The sequence below is a fragment of the Ictidomys tridecemlineatus genome, chromosome 11 (genome assembly GCF_052094955.1).
Source record: "Ictidomys tridecemlineatus isolate mIctTri1 chromosome 11, mIctTri1.hap1, whole genome shotgun sequence".
NCBI classification, from domain to species: domain Eukaryota; kingdom Metazoa; phylum Chordata; class Mammalia; order Rodentia; family Sciuridae; genus Ictidomys; species Ictidomys tridecemlineatus.
In genome coordinates this window covers 111,168,514-111,186,568 of record NC_135487.1, presented here as the reverse complement: position 1 = coordinate 111,186,568, position 18,055 = coordinate 111,168,514, and the positions used below count along the sequence as shown (strand labels likewise).

The following is an 18,055-nucleotide window of genomic DNA, read 5'->3' as shown; positions in this document are numbered from 1 at the left end:
CTAGGTTTACTGTCCTCCGCTGTGGGGTATCTGGTCTGATCTTCCTTGGTTCCCTGATGCCGATAAGTTCTGCTGCTAAGAGATTGCTGAGATTGAACTTTGTATTCTTGCCTTGGTCAGGGCCTCGTGGGTCTCCCTTGCTAGCTCAGCCTCATCTCAGGTCTTACCCAGGCCCTCTGTTTGACTGCTGTTGAGGCTGTAGCACATCTGTGTCAGGGCCAGCCACCCCTAAGAGTATATGGAGGTCACTCTGCCAGTTTCCTAAGTCTCTTGGAGTTGAGAGCTAAGGCACATGACATCTAACTGCTTGCTTTCCCCTTTCTGTCTTCTTTTATCTCATGCTCCACTATGGTATGGGAAGGAAGGATTTTATTTTATTTTATTTTTTTGGTCCTAGGGATTGAACCCAGGACCTCAAACACACTAGGCTAGCATTCTACCACTGAGTATATTTCCAGCCCTTTTTATTATAATATTTTAAATTTTGAGACAGCGTCTTGCTAAGTTGCCCAAGCTGGCCTTGAACTTGTGATCTTCCTGCCTCAACTTCATCAGTAGCTGAGATTACGGGTGTTCACCACTGCACCCAGTTCAGAGAGAAAGGATTTTTTTAACTTCCTTTTCTACCGGATAAGAATTCACCTTTTATTCTATCCTTGCCTTCCACCGGGACAGCAAGCCTTACGGCTCAGCTGTCATTTGCATCTTTCTGTCCTGTGGAAGACACTCAGCAGATCTGAGTCAACTGGGCTGCCTCTTGATCTGGGAATCATGGGACGAAACTAAGGATTATTGAGGTTAAGAATACGTTGATTTAGGTCTCCAAAACACGTCCCCTGTTTCCCTTTGTACACATAGCCAAAGTCTTCAGCACCAGCATTAACTGGGATCATAATTTGGTTTATATAACTAAAATTGGTCTCTTCTGCCGCTTGAGTAATCTGAATGCTTGAGCATTAAAGTAGTAAAGGGCTTTTCATGCTGTGACCTCAAGCGAGCTTCTGGAGCCTTCTCTTTTCATTGCTTCTCTTCCCGTAGCCAAGGCTCTGGTTAAGTCGGACTCTTCGGTGTTTCTTGACTATGTGCACTTCTTTCCCACTTTGACGCTCCGACTGGTATTTGGCCTTTCTTATGAAATGCTTCCCCTGTCTCTTTTTCATCTTCTTGCATTTTTTTTTTTTTGTTAAAATCCTATGCATTTTTTTCAGGGCCTGGTTCATCTACTGTCTCTCAATGAGACTTCAGTGCCCTTCAACTTGGCGTGATTGTGACTTCCTCTGAGCCGTCAGGGCACTTTGCTTCATTGGAAACCTGATGGAGTTCTGTTTTATATCGTCTCTATTTGCATACACGCCTGCTCTTTTCTTGTGCATGGGGAAAGGGATGACACAACTCTGCTACCCATAAAACTCTCTAAATCTCCCGTTAAAAGCTTTGAAACAAGGACAGAAGTGTTATGTTCCCCAACATTTGATGGTATTTGTCTATTAAATTTCCACGCAGACCCCTTGGCCTGGGCTCCAGCGAGCTGTGGGAATTAGGTTTTCCACCATTTCTCGCTGCCCCATGAAATAAGAATGTCGTTTTATTTACGGGGTCTGCGGAGGCCCCCAAAACGTGGCAGCACAATCATATATCAGAAACCCCTATCATAAATGAGTTGGACAGAATAAGCCAACTTGAAAGAGAAAAATAAAATATTATAACCCCAACTTGAAAAGAAAATATGGTGTGTGGTTTATTGCTGTGGATTATGGAAGGAAGAAAAAACTGATTTTAAGTCAAACACAGAAAAGCAGTGACACTCTTTAAACTCAATACAGTATTCACATGGCAGACACTGGACTTTAGAAAGCCAAACCTTCAGGCTCCTGCTCTGGTCTATAAAATAGATGTAAAATTGCTCTGGCTACATTATTAGTGCTACGTTATTAGTGTGCCGTTCTAGAAGCAAGGGACGCTGAGGGAGAAAAATAACCTTGAAGCCAGCATGGTTCTTTCAAGTCAGAGTCTGTTCCTCAGAATCTCACATTGCATTTGGAAGACTTTTAAAGGCTGTGGCTTTGGGAAATTCCACTCTGACAAAGTGAGCTGGAAGAGGGACCAGGAGAGAGTCACAGCACAGGAGACAAGTGTCGTGGTCTTAAGTGATAAGTTCTGCAGTTTTCAGAAAAGTGAAGATGGTCTTAGATAATGAGATTTTCTTCTTTCTAGAATTACCTTGCATTGAGAGTGCCTTCCTGTCTCTCCACAGCTTCCTAAGCTCCCACCCCTATGGCTTGAATGTAGTAAGACATTAACATCTGGTTCAGACACAAAGGTTTCAAAATGCCTCCTATGGCGGAGGCTGAAAGTAAAAAACACTAAGGTGCATATGGAATATGTTGGTCAGGCTTGTTCTAGTCCAGAGGCAGGAGGGTGATATATGCAATCATGGCAGGGGTTGTTGGAACTAAGAAGGGTGCACTGGGGCATAAACTAGGCAGCCCTAGGGCCTGTCCAACATAGGTGATGCAAGTGGATGTGCCAGCTTGGCTCAGCCTAAGCAGCTTCTCTATTTCTTCTGATTTGCTTATGAGTCTTGGAGACTTGCTGAGATGAGCTGCGTCCTGCCTCACTCAAACATTTAAAGATTTCTCCTTTGCAGTAAAAGCCTAGCAAAAGTCTAACCACTGTCTTTGTTTGTTTGTTTTGTTTTGTTTTACAAGAACACTTCAGGCCATTAAATGAACAAATTCCTGGTGGTGAGAAAAGCACAATTTAAGGGAAATGGGAATTGTAGTCTATCATTTGTATCTTCCAGGCTGAGGCTGATCATCTGGTGGTCTGATTGATTCATTATTTAGTCACTTGCACGACATTCATTCAACATGTATTTTGAAAGTGCCTCTGTATGTCAGGTATCATAGACCTGACCATTGCCCAGTTTTTCATTTCAAGGTCTATCTAGGCAAGTGATTTATCACCATTTTGGGGCAAGGAAGGTGAGTAGGAGAGATTTTTTACAGTCACATACGGGGCAAACCTTGGATTTGAGAGAAACTAGTCACACATCTGCATGCCAGGCCCAAGTCCTATATCAAACTTCAATTTAAATCTCAAACTAAAAAGAAACTAAATAAAAGCAACAGCTGTTATTAATAGAATGACTTTTTTGTTAATTTTCTGGGAGTAGCACAAAAAGAAATCACTTGATTTCAAAACAATTCATATCTGTTTGTTTTCAGATCACCAGATTAAAAATTGACAGAAACCCTTTTGCTAAAGGATTCAGAGATTCTGGGAGAAACAGGTAAGAAAAACTGGGAAGAGACTCAGTGATGTTCTTTTTCTGTATGACACAACTTTCCCCATACCTCCCTGGGGGCTAATGGCTCCTGATGGTTTGAAAATGCTGGGGTGCCCTCCACCCCGCCCCTGCAAAGAGAATTTGACAGCTGATCCAAGGACGGAAAAATCTGCCCCCTATAGGCGCATCTCCAAATTCACTGTGAACACCATCCCCATCACCAGATTCAATCTCTCATGCTGTCCTCTTCCCAATCATATTTGGTAATTCAGTTTCTTAAAACAGGGTATATGGTAATTGATTATCCAAAAGTTCCTATTTTTTTCTCTGATAAGTATCTATGAGTGCCTATAGCACTTGCAGTGATAGCTCCTACATTTTGCATGATCAGGAAACGAGGAGTTGTGGACAAATAAAAAATTACAGAAAATTACTACCTTTATGAGCTAACGTTTACAAAAATATATTAATCTTTGTACTCCAAGAAATAGTCCCAAAATACATAACTGTTTCCTGCTTTAGAATGAAGAGTTTCTTTGGAAGCAACAACATAACATAAATTTTAGTAAAAGTACCTCTTCATACACAGGGCAGTGTTGTATTTAGGAAATACTACCATATATCTTTGTTTTTGTTTTTAATAAACACACGATGAATTCCCAGTACTTTGGGGAAGTTTCAAAAATGGAAGCTAAGCAAATTTTAAAAACCCACTTCAAACTGAGACCAGTAGAATGCTACTTGATTGTAAAACTCAAGACTCTTAGCATTTGTCCTTTAAAAAATACATTTACAACACATGAATGTTTAATTATTCATTTTAATCTATAATATGCATAAATTCAAGCTTTAAGAAGTTCCATTCCACAACTGTGGGATGGGATTGTTAACCAACCATTTTCAAGAAATGTTTATTCTTTTAAGACAGTGTGGGAAGAGAATGTAAAACTCTAGCACAACAAAAGGGATTTATCCCTCAAATCATATACATTTAGGGGTTGGGTGGTAACATCGTCCTGTCCTACTGTTTGTAAAGGAACAAGATGTTCTTCCAGTTCAAGAACAGAACCCTGAATTCCCTGGTTTTCTCCTTCTAGTCCCACTATGCCCCTGGCATTTTATCACCGGTGGCAATTACCTGCATTTAGAAGGTGAAATAAAATACCAAGTGATATTTTTGGCATGGGGTCGGGGTGGGGTGGAGAAGAGAGGTTCTAAAACATGGCCTTGCTTGACGTCCTGCCCTGTCAGTGTGACTAGGTTGTTATCTGGTGACACTCCTAGGCATTGCTGACGTTCGTAGTACTCCTGTTGTAACTGGACTTAGAGACTGTGCTTTTTTTCTGACTGTTGATTCTTCTTTCTTCTCTCTAAATTCTTCCTATCGCACTTTTTCCTATGCAAAGTTAAAATTAGTTAGCCACGGAAAATAAGGAGAGAGCTGAAATGGCTAGGGAAGCCACATCTATGTAAGGTGATTCCATTAGAAAATTCCATCTGATTTAGACAACACCATATCAGCAAATGTGACATGTATGTCTCTCATAGTGCGTAGTAGGCTTTGCAACAACTCTTTAATGGTCAGACGTCTTTCATAATTTGCCGGCATTTCTTTGCATCTGGATGACAGATTGTCAGAAGTTATCTTTGGTATTCTCTCTGCCAGAGTTCTTGAGTAAACCAGAAACTTATATTTAGAACACTTTATGAAATATGTAGCTCATTATATAGTCATGCGCCACCTAATGACGTTTTTAGTCAAGGACAGATTGCTCCTACGATAGGCTATGTACCATATAAGGTAGGTGGGTGGTAGGCTACACCATCCTGGTTTGTGTAAGGACACTATAATGTTCACACAAGTACTAAATTGCCTAAGGGTGCATTCCTCAGAATGCGCTCCTGTCAGCAATGCACGACTATATTATAGCTCAGATTTATGTTAAAAATCAGTCATGGTGATCATTTCCTTTACAAAATGATTTATGCAAGCACTTCTTACCAAACTCGCATATATTCAAAACACATTTTAGATTTCTGTAAAATTCTATTTACCTCAAAATTCTTAAGGTCACATTCTTTGAATAGAGAATCCACTTAAACTTCCAGTTTTCTGATAACAACATCGAGTAATATGTTCTAGGTCAAGCGATTCGTTAGTGGTAGACACACTAGAACTCAGGCCTGTGGGCCTCGAGCCAAATGCTTTCCTGTTTCTTGAGCTTTCAGTTAAAACAATACGAAGGCCTCTATTTTCAGAGGTAAGCCATTGAAGAGAGAATACCTATTGTTTCCATTCTATCCTCTTCCTCCCCACTAGCTTAGATTCTATGTCCAGGTCACCAAAGGCTACTTCCTGTGGCCTCTTTTCCAAGGCTCTGCAGTCTGGGCTCACTGAAGACCTAGATAGTGATGAGGAGGTAAAAAAAACAGAAGCTGGGCTTTCATGGAAGGTTCTAGACCTGCCTGGATGGTGATTCTTGGGGGTAGGACATTCGTGATTGGTGGGCCTCATGTGGCCAGGGCATTTATAATCTTCAGCTAGGACTCCATGAATGGATTTCAAGTGAATTGAATTTCTGTGAATTCTAAGATATGGCATGTAAAACTGTGCGTGGATGAGCAGATACACATTTTTCTGGTGGAGAATTCTATAGTTTCCTTCAGATTTTCAGGAAGGACCATCTCCAAAGTTAAGAATTTCTGCTGTCTATATATTCTCTGTCTCCAGTCTCCAAGCCAAACCTACCTGACGTTAGTTATTCAGCTATTTCTCTTTCATTCCTTCTGTATCTCCAGTAGCGTTTAATATTTATTTTCTTCTTGGCACTTAGAAAATTGTTTTTTGTTTTTTCTTTGTCATTTTCTTCCTTGTTTTTCAGAGAATTTGGCCACTTTTTCTAAGGTTGGTTGATTCCTAAAGCTAATATTTTCCTATTAATGTTCACCTTACCCTTGAAAATTGCCCTCTAAATATACTTTGGTGATTGTTTTTTGTCTATATTGTGCAGGTATCAAGAAATATATATATGTCAGTTGTTGGCCAGTGTTAAGAGAAATATAAATCAGTTAAGAGGTAGGATGGGCATGGGAGCTGCTTCTGTAGGGCACCCAGTGATAGTCTCTGTGACAGAGTGTTATGACTGATGCTCGGGAAGTATCCAGGTATTTACCTAATTCCAGGTAGAGAAAATAGCAACTGCAGAGACAGGCATATGCTGGTTGTGTTTGCATGACCTAGAGGAGACTCTGTGGCTAGAGCATATGGGTCCCTGCTCAAGAACGTGTCTGAGCAGCATGGAAACAGGAGGTACAAAGGTATGATGAAGTAGGCCATGTTGACCAGCATTAGACCGGTGCACCAGGAAACAGAGCCACACTTCCACCTGGAGAATAAGACCATTGCATGTTACAGGATTTCCCTCTGCCAGGAGGTACTGATGGCATCTTAGCAAAGTGCTGAAGTCCTTCTGGCTCCTCACTGGGCTAGAAGGGACCTTGACTCATCATTTGCCCTGCTCAGGCAGAAGGTTGTTTGTCTGTCCTGCCTAGTGGGCTGTTTTACTGCATAAGGAATCCAGGAAAACAGAATCATGGATCCTCATGAGCCTAGTTCAGTGCTTCATTTATTTATTTTTTGATAGTGTGGAAAGTTTTCATTAATGTCTCATCAAAATCTGAACACTACATAGAAACAATGAAATCCTGTCATTTGTGCAAACGTGGATGGAACTGGTCCTTATGTTCAGTAAAATAAGCCAGGCACAGAAAGACAAGTACTGCATGTTCTCACTCACGGGAGCTGAAAGTTGATTTTATAGAAACAAAGAATAGAACCCTGGTCACTAGAGGTTGGGAAGGGTAGAGGGGAGCGAGGTTAGAGGCAGGTTGGGTAATGGGTACCAAAAAGCAGTTACATAAGAAGTGTAAGTTGGAATGTTCTCTAGCACTGTAGTGTGACTAGAGTTCACAAAAATTTAAATATTTTAGAAAGTATTTGAAGAGAGGGGAGAGAAGTTGAAGCTTCCCAATTCAAAGAAATGAAACATGTATGAGCTGGGGATATAGTTCAGTGGTAGAGCACCTGTCTAGCATGGTTGTGTTTGAGATGCTGGGTGGTTTGATCCCTAGCACTGCCAAAATAAAAAAAGAGTGTAACCGATGTGATTCTGCAATCTGTATACGGAATAAAAATGGGAGTTCATAACCCACTTGAATCAAATGTATGAAATATGATATGTCAAGAGCTATGTAATGTTTTGAACAACTAATAATAAAAATTAAAAAAAATAAATAAAATTTAAAATAAATTAAATAAATAAATAAAAATTTAATATGAAATAAAAAAAGAAAGAAAGAAAGAAAGAAAGAGAAATGGTGTGTGATGTGTGTTTAAGAAAATGGAAATGCTAATTGCCCTGAGCAGATTAATTGCATACATGTATTAAATTATCACTATGTGTACCACATAAAAATCTGTCAATTTAAAAAAAAAGAAAAAAAGGAAAACCCTGCAAGCTACTTTAAGTACTATAATAATCACATCAGTTAACTGTGAATTAAAAATTATGTTTTCTGGACCCTTTATTTATGTTTTCTCTAATCTTCAAAACAATCTGTGTCTTGCAAATAAGAAAAATGAAGCACAGAGAGATTAAGCAGCTTTTCTACTGTCACACCGTAAAGGTTGGAGCAGGAATTAAAACGAAATCTGCCTGAGTTTGAAGCCTGTGCACTTTGTGCTTTATCATGCTATCAGTTTACACTTGACATTGTATTTTCAATAGATAATTGAGAACATAATCCTTCCTCCACAAACTCTTCATTTACTTAAAAACACTACTCAAGTCACTCAGAATCACCTCTTTCCCAATAAAGCAACCTGTATATTCTCAGTCTGTCTCTGAACTGTACCCTAGGACTTCACCTATTACTTGTAGGCTCTGTAAACAAGGATTCCCTGGTGAAGCATGGGAAGCCAGCCTGCCCTTCTCCATCAGGTGAGGCTGTGAGAGAATGATGCTGAAGTCAGAAGTCTCACAATAGGGCAAGGATGAATGATGAAACGTAGAAGCTGTTTTTCTCTTCCAGCACTCTGAGAAGCTAGATTAAAATAAGCTAGAAATTAAAATAAACTTGTTAGGGCAAGTAAAGGGCTTTTGTATTTTCCTCTTGAAAAAAATTTAAAATTACCTGATAATCACCAGCTGCCCAGTGATTTAATTCACACTGACTGCTTGCAGGATCTGATGGCAAGAATTCCTAATGCCATTTTGCAGATGGGAAAGATTGATGCGCAAGGATATAGAGAATTGTTTGCAAATCTCCTGGGAACTGTTGGTTCTGTGCCAGCATCAGGACCCAGTTTACCACCTTCCAGCCAGTGCCTCATCTGTTGCCTTTCTTGTGCTAACAGCTATTATAAATCTAAGATCTTCCCCATGCATTTTAGACATCAAGTGACTCATACCAAGGGGCATGGCTTGATGAGTTGCATATAAATGTACCCAAGACATACGGATTACATTTCCTTTAAAAACACATGGGCTTAAAAATTAGGGGGGAAAGTGCTTGGCCAATGTTTTCTGGTTTTGCAGAACACAAAACATTTGTGGAATACTTTGGAGTTACAGGGTTTGCCAAACCTCAAACCAAAACACGTTCAGGTTTGTCGATCTCAATCCATCCCAGCGTGATCCAGAGGCTGGGGAAGGGAGGCGTGTGAGGGGAAAGATGGCAGGATGCAGCCACCCACTGCACTTTCTTCAGATGCCTCATGAGGGTCTCCTGGGCCTGGAGCCTCTCACACTCAAAACCATCAGAGTGTAGCCCGGCTGACAGCTGTGTCCTCCGAAGCACACAGAAGAGTGTGGAGGGAGCTTGTGGCTAAGGACACTAGCTGCCATTCTTCATATTTTAATAGAAAGAGGGAGAAGTGTCCTGGTTTCCAGTCCCTTTCTTCTTCCTCTCCTGGGAACCAGTGACTGCTTGTCTGCTGACAGCACGCATCCCAAGCTGTCCTGTTGGGTGGCGAGCCTAGCAGAGGAGGCCTGCAGCTGGAGGGGGTCAGCACCTTTCGGGGCAGCTCTGGCCTGCTCACGATCTGCGCGGTCCCCAGACAATTACCCCAGCAGTAAAATTGGTATCTTGGGGTTCATTGTGTTAGGTGCCTATGTGTTTCCCAGAATTGATTCTGAACTTGGAGGAAGACAAGAGGGAATATTCACTGGACTGTCCAGAATCCCAGTAGGAGCTCCAGGGAGCACACATGGTCAGCCCAGTGGTGCCACCATCATCAAAGCCTTTCATTGTTCTCTCTGCTTCTTTAGGAAGCGTCAGGCACAGGCTTCGGTGTGAGAAGGCCTCCACCCTTCAGGCTGTACTTGGAGTGCTGCTCCCTTCCATGCCATGTAATTATGCCCCTGACGAGAAGTCTTCATGGAGAGCCTCTGTGCGTGTCTCTGTGTGTATGAGGATGTGTGTATAAGGATATGTATATGTGTATAAGAAGACGTGTATGTGTATGTGTGGCGTGTGTGTGTGTGTGTGTGGTGTGTATGTGTGAGAGAGAGAGAGGGGAGGGAGAGGGAGAGAGAGAGAAGGAGAAAGTGTGGGTTCATGTTGTGAGGATAATAATAATAATAATAGCTAGTTATTCCTTTTGGAGTAGAGACACTGACAGATTTTGTTCCTAAGAATTTTCTCTTTAACGGGAGGGAGATTGTGTTTATTTGTAAGCTGTTCCACTTCTAGATTTCTCAAAAACTTTTTGTCCTAAATCTGATTTTGAGTAGAGGTCAACGTATGTTCATTTTCATTCAGGTCTCAGGGTGCAATATCCAGAGTTACCTCCGGGAGACCTCTGCTACCAGGAGGAGATGGTAACACCTTCCTAGTTCTGGGTTCAGAAAATAGATTCCTTTAGCTTCAGATTATGTTTTGTCTTATGGTCTGTGTTCCTGGGCTTCATCCCCTGTGGGAATGTAAGCTCTTGGAAGGCTGGGACTGTACCTTTTCAAGTTTATGCTCATAAATTTCTCCCACGGTGCCTCGTGTATAGAATGAAGTAATTGTTCGTCATTCAAAACAGTGTTGATGAGTGGCAGAGAAGTTTAGAACTGGGGACACTAGCTTGAGAAAGCCTTGTCCCAACCAAGAGCAAATTAAGGAGAGCAGCATCTGGGAGCTAGTTTTGGACATCCCGTGAGAAGGGAAGATAGAGTGAATCATATAAACATTATTAGTTAGTCTGAAAGGCTAACAGTGCTTTGGATTTAAATCTGAGGCTGGTTTCTTCTGTAAGGCACTAACCTGGCCTGATTGTTGCTTAGACACCCTGGAGATCATCTGATCTGAGTCCAGATAGCGGGGGCATGGCTGAGCTTCCTGGCTCTCTGAAGCAGGGCATCCACCCATTTTCAGTTTCTCTGAGCCTCAGAAAAGAAGTTCCCAGAAGCTGGGCTAAAGCAAAATGAGTTTTTTTTTTTTTTTTTTTGAGAAAGGTTGCCCGGTAGGGAACTGTGAGGTATTATGCTTATGGTGGAGGGGAGCACCTCCTTGCTGAGAATACCAAAGGGAAGGTAGGGGTCAGGAAGCTGAAGAGAAGCAAACCTCTCTGCAGGGTCTCACCATTGAGAAACAGCCTTGGGAGGGACATCTACCCATAGGGCTGGGGAGCCAGCATTGCTCAGCTAGAGGGAGCAACAACTGCAGAGACCCTACCTGTTAAAGGGGGAACCAAAGGAGCAGAGGGCAAGAGGACACTATGGGTCATCTAGACATGTCTGATGGGAGAGCGGTGTCTCTTTCAGGGGTGGCTGCCAAGATTTTACAGAAAACCCAAGTCAGCTTGGGAAATTTTATTAATTCCCGGGGACTTCCTCCAAAACAAACACATACACAGAAAGGAGAGGATCAAAATTATGATCTGTCTGTGGAGTGAGGGGCTCTATGAACTTACAAGTGCGATGAGTGGGTTCTTTCCTGCCAGTGCCCTTCATCATACCTTTAACCTTGGGTTGTATTTGAACTCCCAGCCTCCATTCCAGCTGCAAGGAGAGCTGTTCCATCTGGCATGTTTGGATGTTCATGTTGATGTTTGCAAGTCTGAGAAGTCACTGATGTTATTTCCATGACAGATCACAGGTAGAATGGCCCATCTTTTTTTTTTTTATTAGTTCATTTTAGTTACACCTATTTTAGGGTTCATTTTGACCTAATTGTGCAAGCATGGAATATAATTTGCTCTGATTTAGTCTTCAGGATTTCTCCTTTCCCTCTCCTTCTATGTATTCCTGTTCCCTTTTCTCTCCTCTACCGATTTTTCCTCTATTTATAGCATTTTTTTTTTAAAATTAGTGTCTGTTGATATTACATGGAGGTGAGATTCACTGTGGTATATTCATATCTATACATAGGAAAGTAGGATCGGATTCACAGAATGGCCCATCTATTGCCCAGGAAATTACCACAGCTTTGGGGGAGGGTGTGTTTTTTCTGGAGTCCACTAATGGAGGCCTGAACAATTGAGTTTCACAACTCGGGCATTGTCAGAAAGGAGCCAGGGACAAGTCCTGTCTTGTGGGAGGTTGCTCTATATGGATAAGTAATTTTAATGGGTTGCCCCCCCCCACTGAAGAAACAATAAGTATGAGGTCCAAGAGGAAATCTGAGAGTGAGCTCATTCTCAGAATGTGTCCAGCCAACACTCCTGTTTGCTGGGAACATGGCCGGAGGCAGTCCTTTGTGATGCCTTAAGTCCCAATACATAACATTCCAGGGATTGAGGATCCTTCACTGCCTGGAGAGTAGATGTATCTGTTGAAAGTGGATGCTTGGTCAAATTAATACTTACCTCCAGGGAAGGAGTTATTCTCTAATGGCGATGGTGAAAATATTGGGGAATAAGGGATTTTTCTAGGATCCTCACTTAAGCAGCTTAAGCCTTGGTTATGAAATGAAGAACCACTGTCATAGGCCCAGATGCTTCTTCCAACATCCAATAGAGAGAGGAGTGTGACAATGAGGAATTCAAGCACATAATGTTAGCAGAAAGGAAAAGAAGTATATAGGGAAAATTAGCTAGAAAAATCCTAGGGCCTGTTCATTTTTGCTTAGATATGAAACCATTTTTCTTGGAGAGGAGGGGGGCAAAGGATGCAGGGTGGACCCTACGTAACATCTGGTAGGACAGTTGTCTGTTATAAACAAGTAACTCAAATCTACACCTTCATCTATTGAGCTAAACATAGGAAACCCCGCTATATTTATTGACCAAAAATAGCAAAATAACAGCAATTTCATATAACTGAACGTCATTCATTTCTAGCCATTCAAATCATAAGAATACAAACCAGAGCGACAATTACTGCACATAGTGCCTGAAGTCCAAATTGTTCGTTTTTACCACCACATTGAAGTGTAGCATTTCCCCTGGGGAGATTTGCCTGTGGTAAAACTGAATATAGCGAAGACTGGCTATCGGTATTTGCAAATCCAGCCAGGCCCAGCATCCAGAGAAGGATTTCGCACTCCTCTTTAGGCACAGCTTGCCAGTCAGCAGAATCCATGCCCTCATCCATCTCTGGCTCCCTGTTGCTCTTGAAGGCTCACATAGCAAACCTAGAGCCAATAAGCTGTCCACTTGCCCTTTTTCAACACACACAATGTCCCAAGTGTGTCCCTCCTGTTGAATTTCTGTTTTCATTTGTTCTCTCTGGAGCCATTGGCTATATTTTTCCAGCCAATCTCATCCTGCTCTTTCCTGGCAATCTCGCTAGCCCCTGTAGATTTTGCATACTTTTTTTGTTGTCCCTGGCGTGGGTGGCTTCTGCTGCTTAGCACAGATCTATGGAAGTCATCAGTGCTGGACTCCTTCGCAAGCGCCACTGCATCTAAAGTTCAAGGTAGCTGGCCCTGTGCTGGATTTTGGCAGCAGCAGCCCGCTGATCTCCTCCTATTCACCGAGGCCATAGCTGTTCATCATGTCCCCTGGCTTGTGGTCTTTTAGCAAGTACTTAACATTTTTCTCTGCCTTATTATTTGTTCTCTCTCCCTTTTTGTGAACCTTTTCCACCATTGTCCTCTTGGCCGTATGGCTTTGCCAGGGGAAGTTGGCAATTGTTTTATTATCTATGGCTCTTGCCCAGGGATGGTGTCATTCGGCAGAGTGACGTCTCTTTAATGGCTAACATATTGAAGTCTGAAATATCTGCAAGATAATGAGGCCTACAGGGGCTTGAAGGATAGCTTTCGGTTCTTTGAGGAGAGATGAGAAAAGGAATTAGGTAACATATGGTTCTGAATTCCAGTGGAGTAAGATGTATTCTGCTCTTACAGGCCCCCACCTGAGCATAATGATTTAGATTTGTTTTGCTGGAGTTAAGACCAGTGGTCCTCAGTCTTTCACTATGTTTTCTTCCTTGTTTGGGTATAGTTTGTCTTCAATCAATCCGTGCTTAATAAATAACAATTAGGAGAAAATATTATCATGATCTCCATATTATACATAGGGAGCCTTTGGCATGAAGAGGTTATATAACTTGGCCAAGGTTGCACGAATAACAAGCAGGGTTGCCATTTGAATCCAGGCAGTTTAGCTCCAGAGCCAGTGCTCTTAACTGTGATGCTAATCCGCCCCTCATGTGATTTTTAGTATTACCAAATCCAAGTAGGAACGTTCCAGTCTGCTTAGTATTATTATGGAATTTTGGTCATACTTCTTAAGGCAGTGAAAACTCTTCTTGGACTGTCATTACTACCGATTCAAACTCCAAGTCTGTGTGTGTGTGTGTGTGTGTGTGTGTGTGTGTGTGTGTGTGTGTTTTGGGAGTGGGCAGGAATTCCAAAGTGGGACTCACTCTGGGATGAACAATTTTAATTTAACTCCAAGCATCTTTCCATTGGCTACTTCTTCTTCCAAGCTGTTGGAGGAGGCACATTGATGACAACTACTTGATAGTGTAAATATACTCATTGTATCAACTGAAGCTAAGATTGGAATGAATGTTTGATTTTTTTACTCAATTTGCAGAACTCTACTGGGAAGTATTTTAGAATATTCCTGGACAAGAAGTATATTGAATAATCAAGATATTATTGATGTTGGAGCTGACTCCAAATCTAGTGAAAGAGAAGGAAGTGTGGAAGGTTTGACCTCATCTCCTCGATGGAGCAAGGACAGTCTAAGAATGTTGGGTCATAGTAATAATAAGACCAGAAACAATATCCTGGTTCTGAGTCTTTTCAAATACTGGAACAGTATGAGAAAGGAAAGGAGACACACCACCACCCATGAGTTGAAATCTGAACACGGAACCTGGAATAAATGCCTATGGTGTCTATGTCATTTCACACCCTGAACTTCCATCACCTTGACTTGTTTTCAATTTCCAGAACACTCCTTCTCTTCCATGCCTCTAAGTCATTGCACATACTGTTTCTTAGTAGAGAAAGCCCTTAATGCCTCTTGTCTGAATGGAAGGCTGCTGAGTACATTTTATAAATAAGGTTAAATAACTGGTCCCTTTGTGGAGTCTTCCTTAAGTTTTCCAGGTATATTAAGTACTACTTGCTTGAGGTGCCATGATATCTATGTGTCTCCGGTGTATCGCATAGCTCAGAAATTAGTCATTTACCCATTGTTCTCTTTTTATTGAACAGGATACTCCTAAAGGATATCAGTTGAGGTCTCACCGTGGAACAGGCATTGTGTTAGACATTGGGGCATGGAAAATCATGCCCCTAAAGAGTGAAGGCCCTTTATATCTCCTGAACTTAGCACATATTTCTCCCCCTGATCAAATAACTCCTTTATGATCTCAAAACCCCTGTCACATTAAGTTACCCTTAGCCTTTGAGAGATGACCAATGGTCTTATCAACCCATTGCATAGGTTCCCTTTATCACCAGCAAGTAGTATGAAGCATAGTTAAAGATGAGCCAGAGAGGACTAAAGAGAAAATAAATGCAAGAAACAATAAAAAGAAATTCCCTACCTCAAGACAAGTAGAAAGCAGAAACGATGCGTCAGAGTCTGCTGAATGTTTTCATGATTATTGTTTTAATTTTCAAACATCTGCTGAACTTTGGAGGGTTGATCCTGCCTGCCATTTAAAAAAAAATGAGATTGGAAGGATATTTCTTTAACAGTCTGGTTATTTTTCCAGATCAGTCGATCTTGAGGCGTCAATAATTTGTGAGAGAGCTCTTTGGCTTGCTTTTCCTCCTTCCGTCCCCGCCTCTTCTGTTTAGCACATTCTCTTGGTTGACCAGCAAACACATTGACAGGTCTAAAGAGAAAAGTCCTGGAAATAAGAGAGGGAGTGGCAGCCAGAGGCCTGAAGAAAGGGTGTTTGGGCATGTCTTGTGTTGTCACTGGAGCAACTGGCTCACAGGGGAAAATGAGCAAGAGCGGGACATTTGCCAATTTGACCATCTCTGATTGGAAATCTCAGAGATGATATCTGTTGGTGTGCAACAGACCCAAAGAGACCCATTGTGGGGCATGTGTCAATGAACCATGGTTGCCTAAGGCAGCTTTTCTTCATCTCTCAGGCAATGAATTCACTTAAAAAAATAAAAATGAAAAATTTTACAAAACTAATATAAAATTATGGAGAGTAGGTAAATAATGTGTACCACAGGAAAAACTTGGAATAGACATCCAAAGGACTGAAGATATTAACAAGTAGTTGGCAAGGTCTCTTATACCTTGAAGGATAGAAATGACTGGCCTCTGGTAGGGGAACTCAGACTCTATTGAAGGTCAAATACTCCCATCACTGAATCAGAAGAAATCAAAGGAAAATGGAACCCTCTCTGAGACCTAGGTAAATAAAGGAACAATTAATCATAATTAGCTATAGAAACAATTCCCAAATCTCCAACTCTAGAGGATTCCTTCCGTTGTCAGAAACTTTATTTTGTACCAAGTTGTTTTCCTAAGTTTTAGGTTTAGGAAAAAAATGAATGCTAGTAAAAATTAATGCAATGATTACTCTGTTATAAGACATCTATTCCTCTACTTCCTTCATATCAATTGAGATCTCATCGTGTAACAGGCGTTGGGGTAGACATTGGGGCATGGAGAATCATGGATCCAAAGCCTAAGGTGCATACTTGCTAGTGGTGGAGAGAGGGGAATTTTGTCATCTTGTCATAACACTACACCAGTATAAAATTAGTGACTTCTAATAATTAGATCTGTCCAATGAAGCTCGATAAAGTTTGAGAACGAATAAAAAATATGACACACAGAAAACAAGTAGGATTAATTTTTTAAAAAAGAAGTATACTTTAAGTACATAAACAGATTGAGTAATATAAATCTGTGACATCTATATCATCCTAGGTAGGATAAAGCATATCACAGGATAATTTATACTATTTCCTTTATAGTATAAATCTGTAAGAGATGGAGCCATAGTGGATTACTAAGGTATGGCTAGTAATGTTGTGGTCTTAGTCATTATTTGGGGAAAATCAGAACCCCCATATACTTAAGTCTACCACCAAAATAATCCTTGTGTGACAGACCCTTTGATGGACCATGGATGTGTTCATATGAGGCATGTTATATATTGCATTCTTAAGCTAAGGAAGATCTCATGGGTGAGGATGTGGCAGGCAGACTTTGTGTAGAAATGTGTACTTCTATCATTCACCCATTGATATGGACCTAGAGGGTGCTTCTAACCCAATGTCAGAAAGAACTTTCTAACAGATCTAACAAAACACTGAATATTTATATGCCAACAGAGTCTGGATGACAGGATGATGTCATAGGAGAATGTAGATGATACCCGAGGCCCTTCTCAAATTTTAAATCTGGTCCTATAGCTCTGTTTTCAGTTGGATTTTAGATTTGGGTATACAGATACATGGGCACTATTTTATAGTTTAAAGCTGATTATAGTATAAAGTTGCCTCAGCCTTTGGGGCTGTTATGAAAATGAATCCAAAGTTCATTTTCTGTTTTTTTTTTTCAATGAATACAATATTGGCAGTATAGTAGTGTATCATTGCCATTTCACAATCTTCTAGCACTTGATTATGAAATGAGAAGGGATCGTTCTTTGTCCTTGAGCTAATATTTTGTCTCATCACTGGTACATGCTCCTGGAAAGGACGGAATAAAACCTCTGCCATTTGAGTGAGCCTTCTGAGCCACTAAAGGGAATCCTAAGATGTTCTGGTGGATCGCCAGCATTCCACAACAAAGCAGTAAGGTCTAAGCCTGGCCTGTCTATTTCTTCTGTCCACCAAGGCTCAGCGTGGCTTTATCTGACTATCCCCTTATTATTCTGAACTCCCTGATTGCCTGGGCTCTTTCTCCCCACAAATAGTTTCATGTACTGTATTCAGCATGAACTTAGAGTGACTATGTGGAGATGTCTTCTATTCCTACTTCTAACAGATTAACAGCTAATAAACACCATGCGACACTCTCTCCTCTGAACCTCTTCTTAAAATACAGAGTTTGGTTTGCCAACCTTGGTGTATTTAAAGCCTCCAAGATTCCAGGGAAGACTTTAGAAAGTTAGCTGTGCAAGTAAGGCCCATTCAGAGAGGACATTTTCCAACACAAAGAACCCATCCGTGTGTCAGCAGCTCGTGTGAGAAGAACCTCAGGGGATACTCTGGTCATTCATAAGGAAAGGATAGTTGTTCTCACTTCAGATAAAATGTCTCACTTTATTCTTGGCTTGTAAGACTCAAGAGAACCTGTGAATGTATTATCAAGGGAGCGGAAGCCTGTCTGCTCCG

The 18,055-nt window shown here is 41.2% G+C and overlaps 1 protein-coding gene across 1 annotated transcript in view; it reads left to right on the top strand.

The window, feature by feature from the left end:
- Positions 1 to 18,055, top strand: part of Tbx15 (T-box transcription factor 15) — a 107,328-nt gene that overhangs the window by 73,968 nt on the left and 15,305 nt on the right. Inside the window, exon 6 of the mRNA XM_005334930.4 lies at positions 3,228 to 3,292. Within this exon, the coding sequence (XP_005334987.1) occupies positions 3,228 to 3,292 (65 nt within the window). The remainder of the gene's footprint in view (positions 1 to 3,227; positions 3,293 to 18,055) is intronic.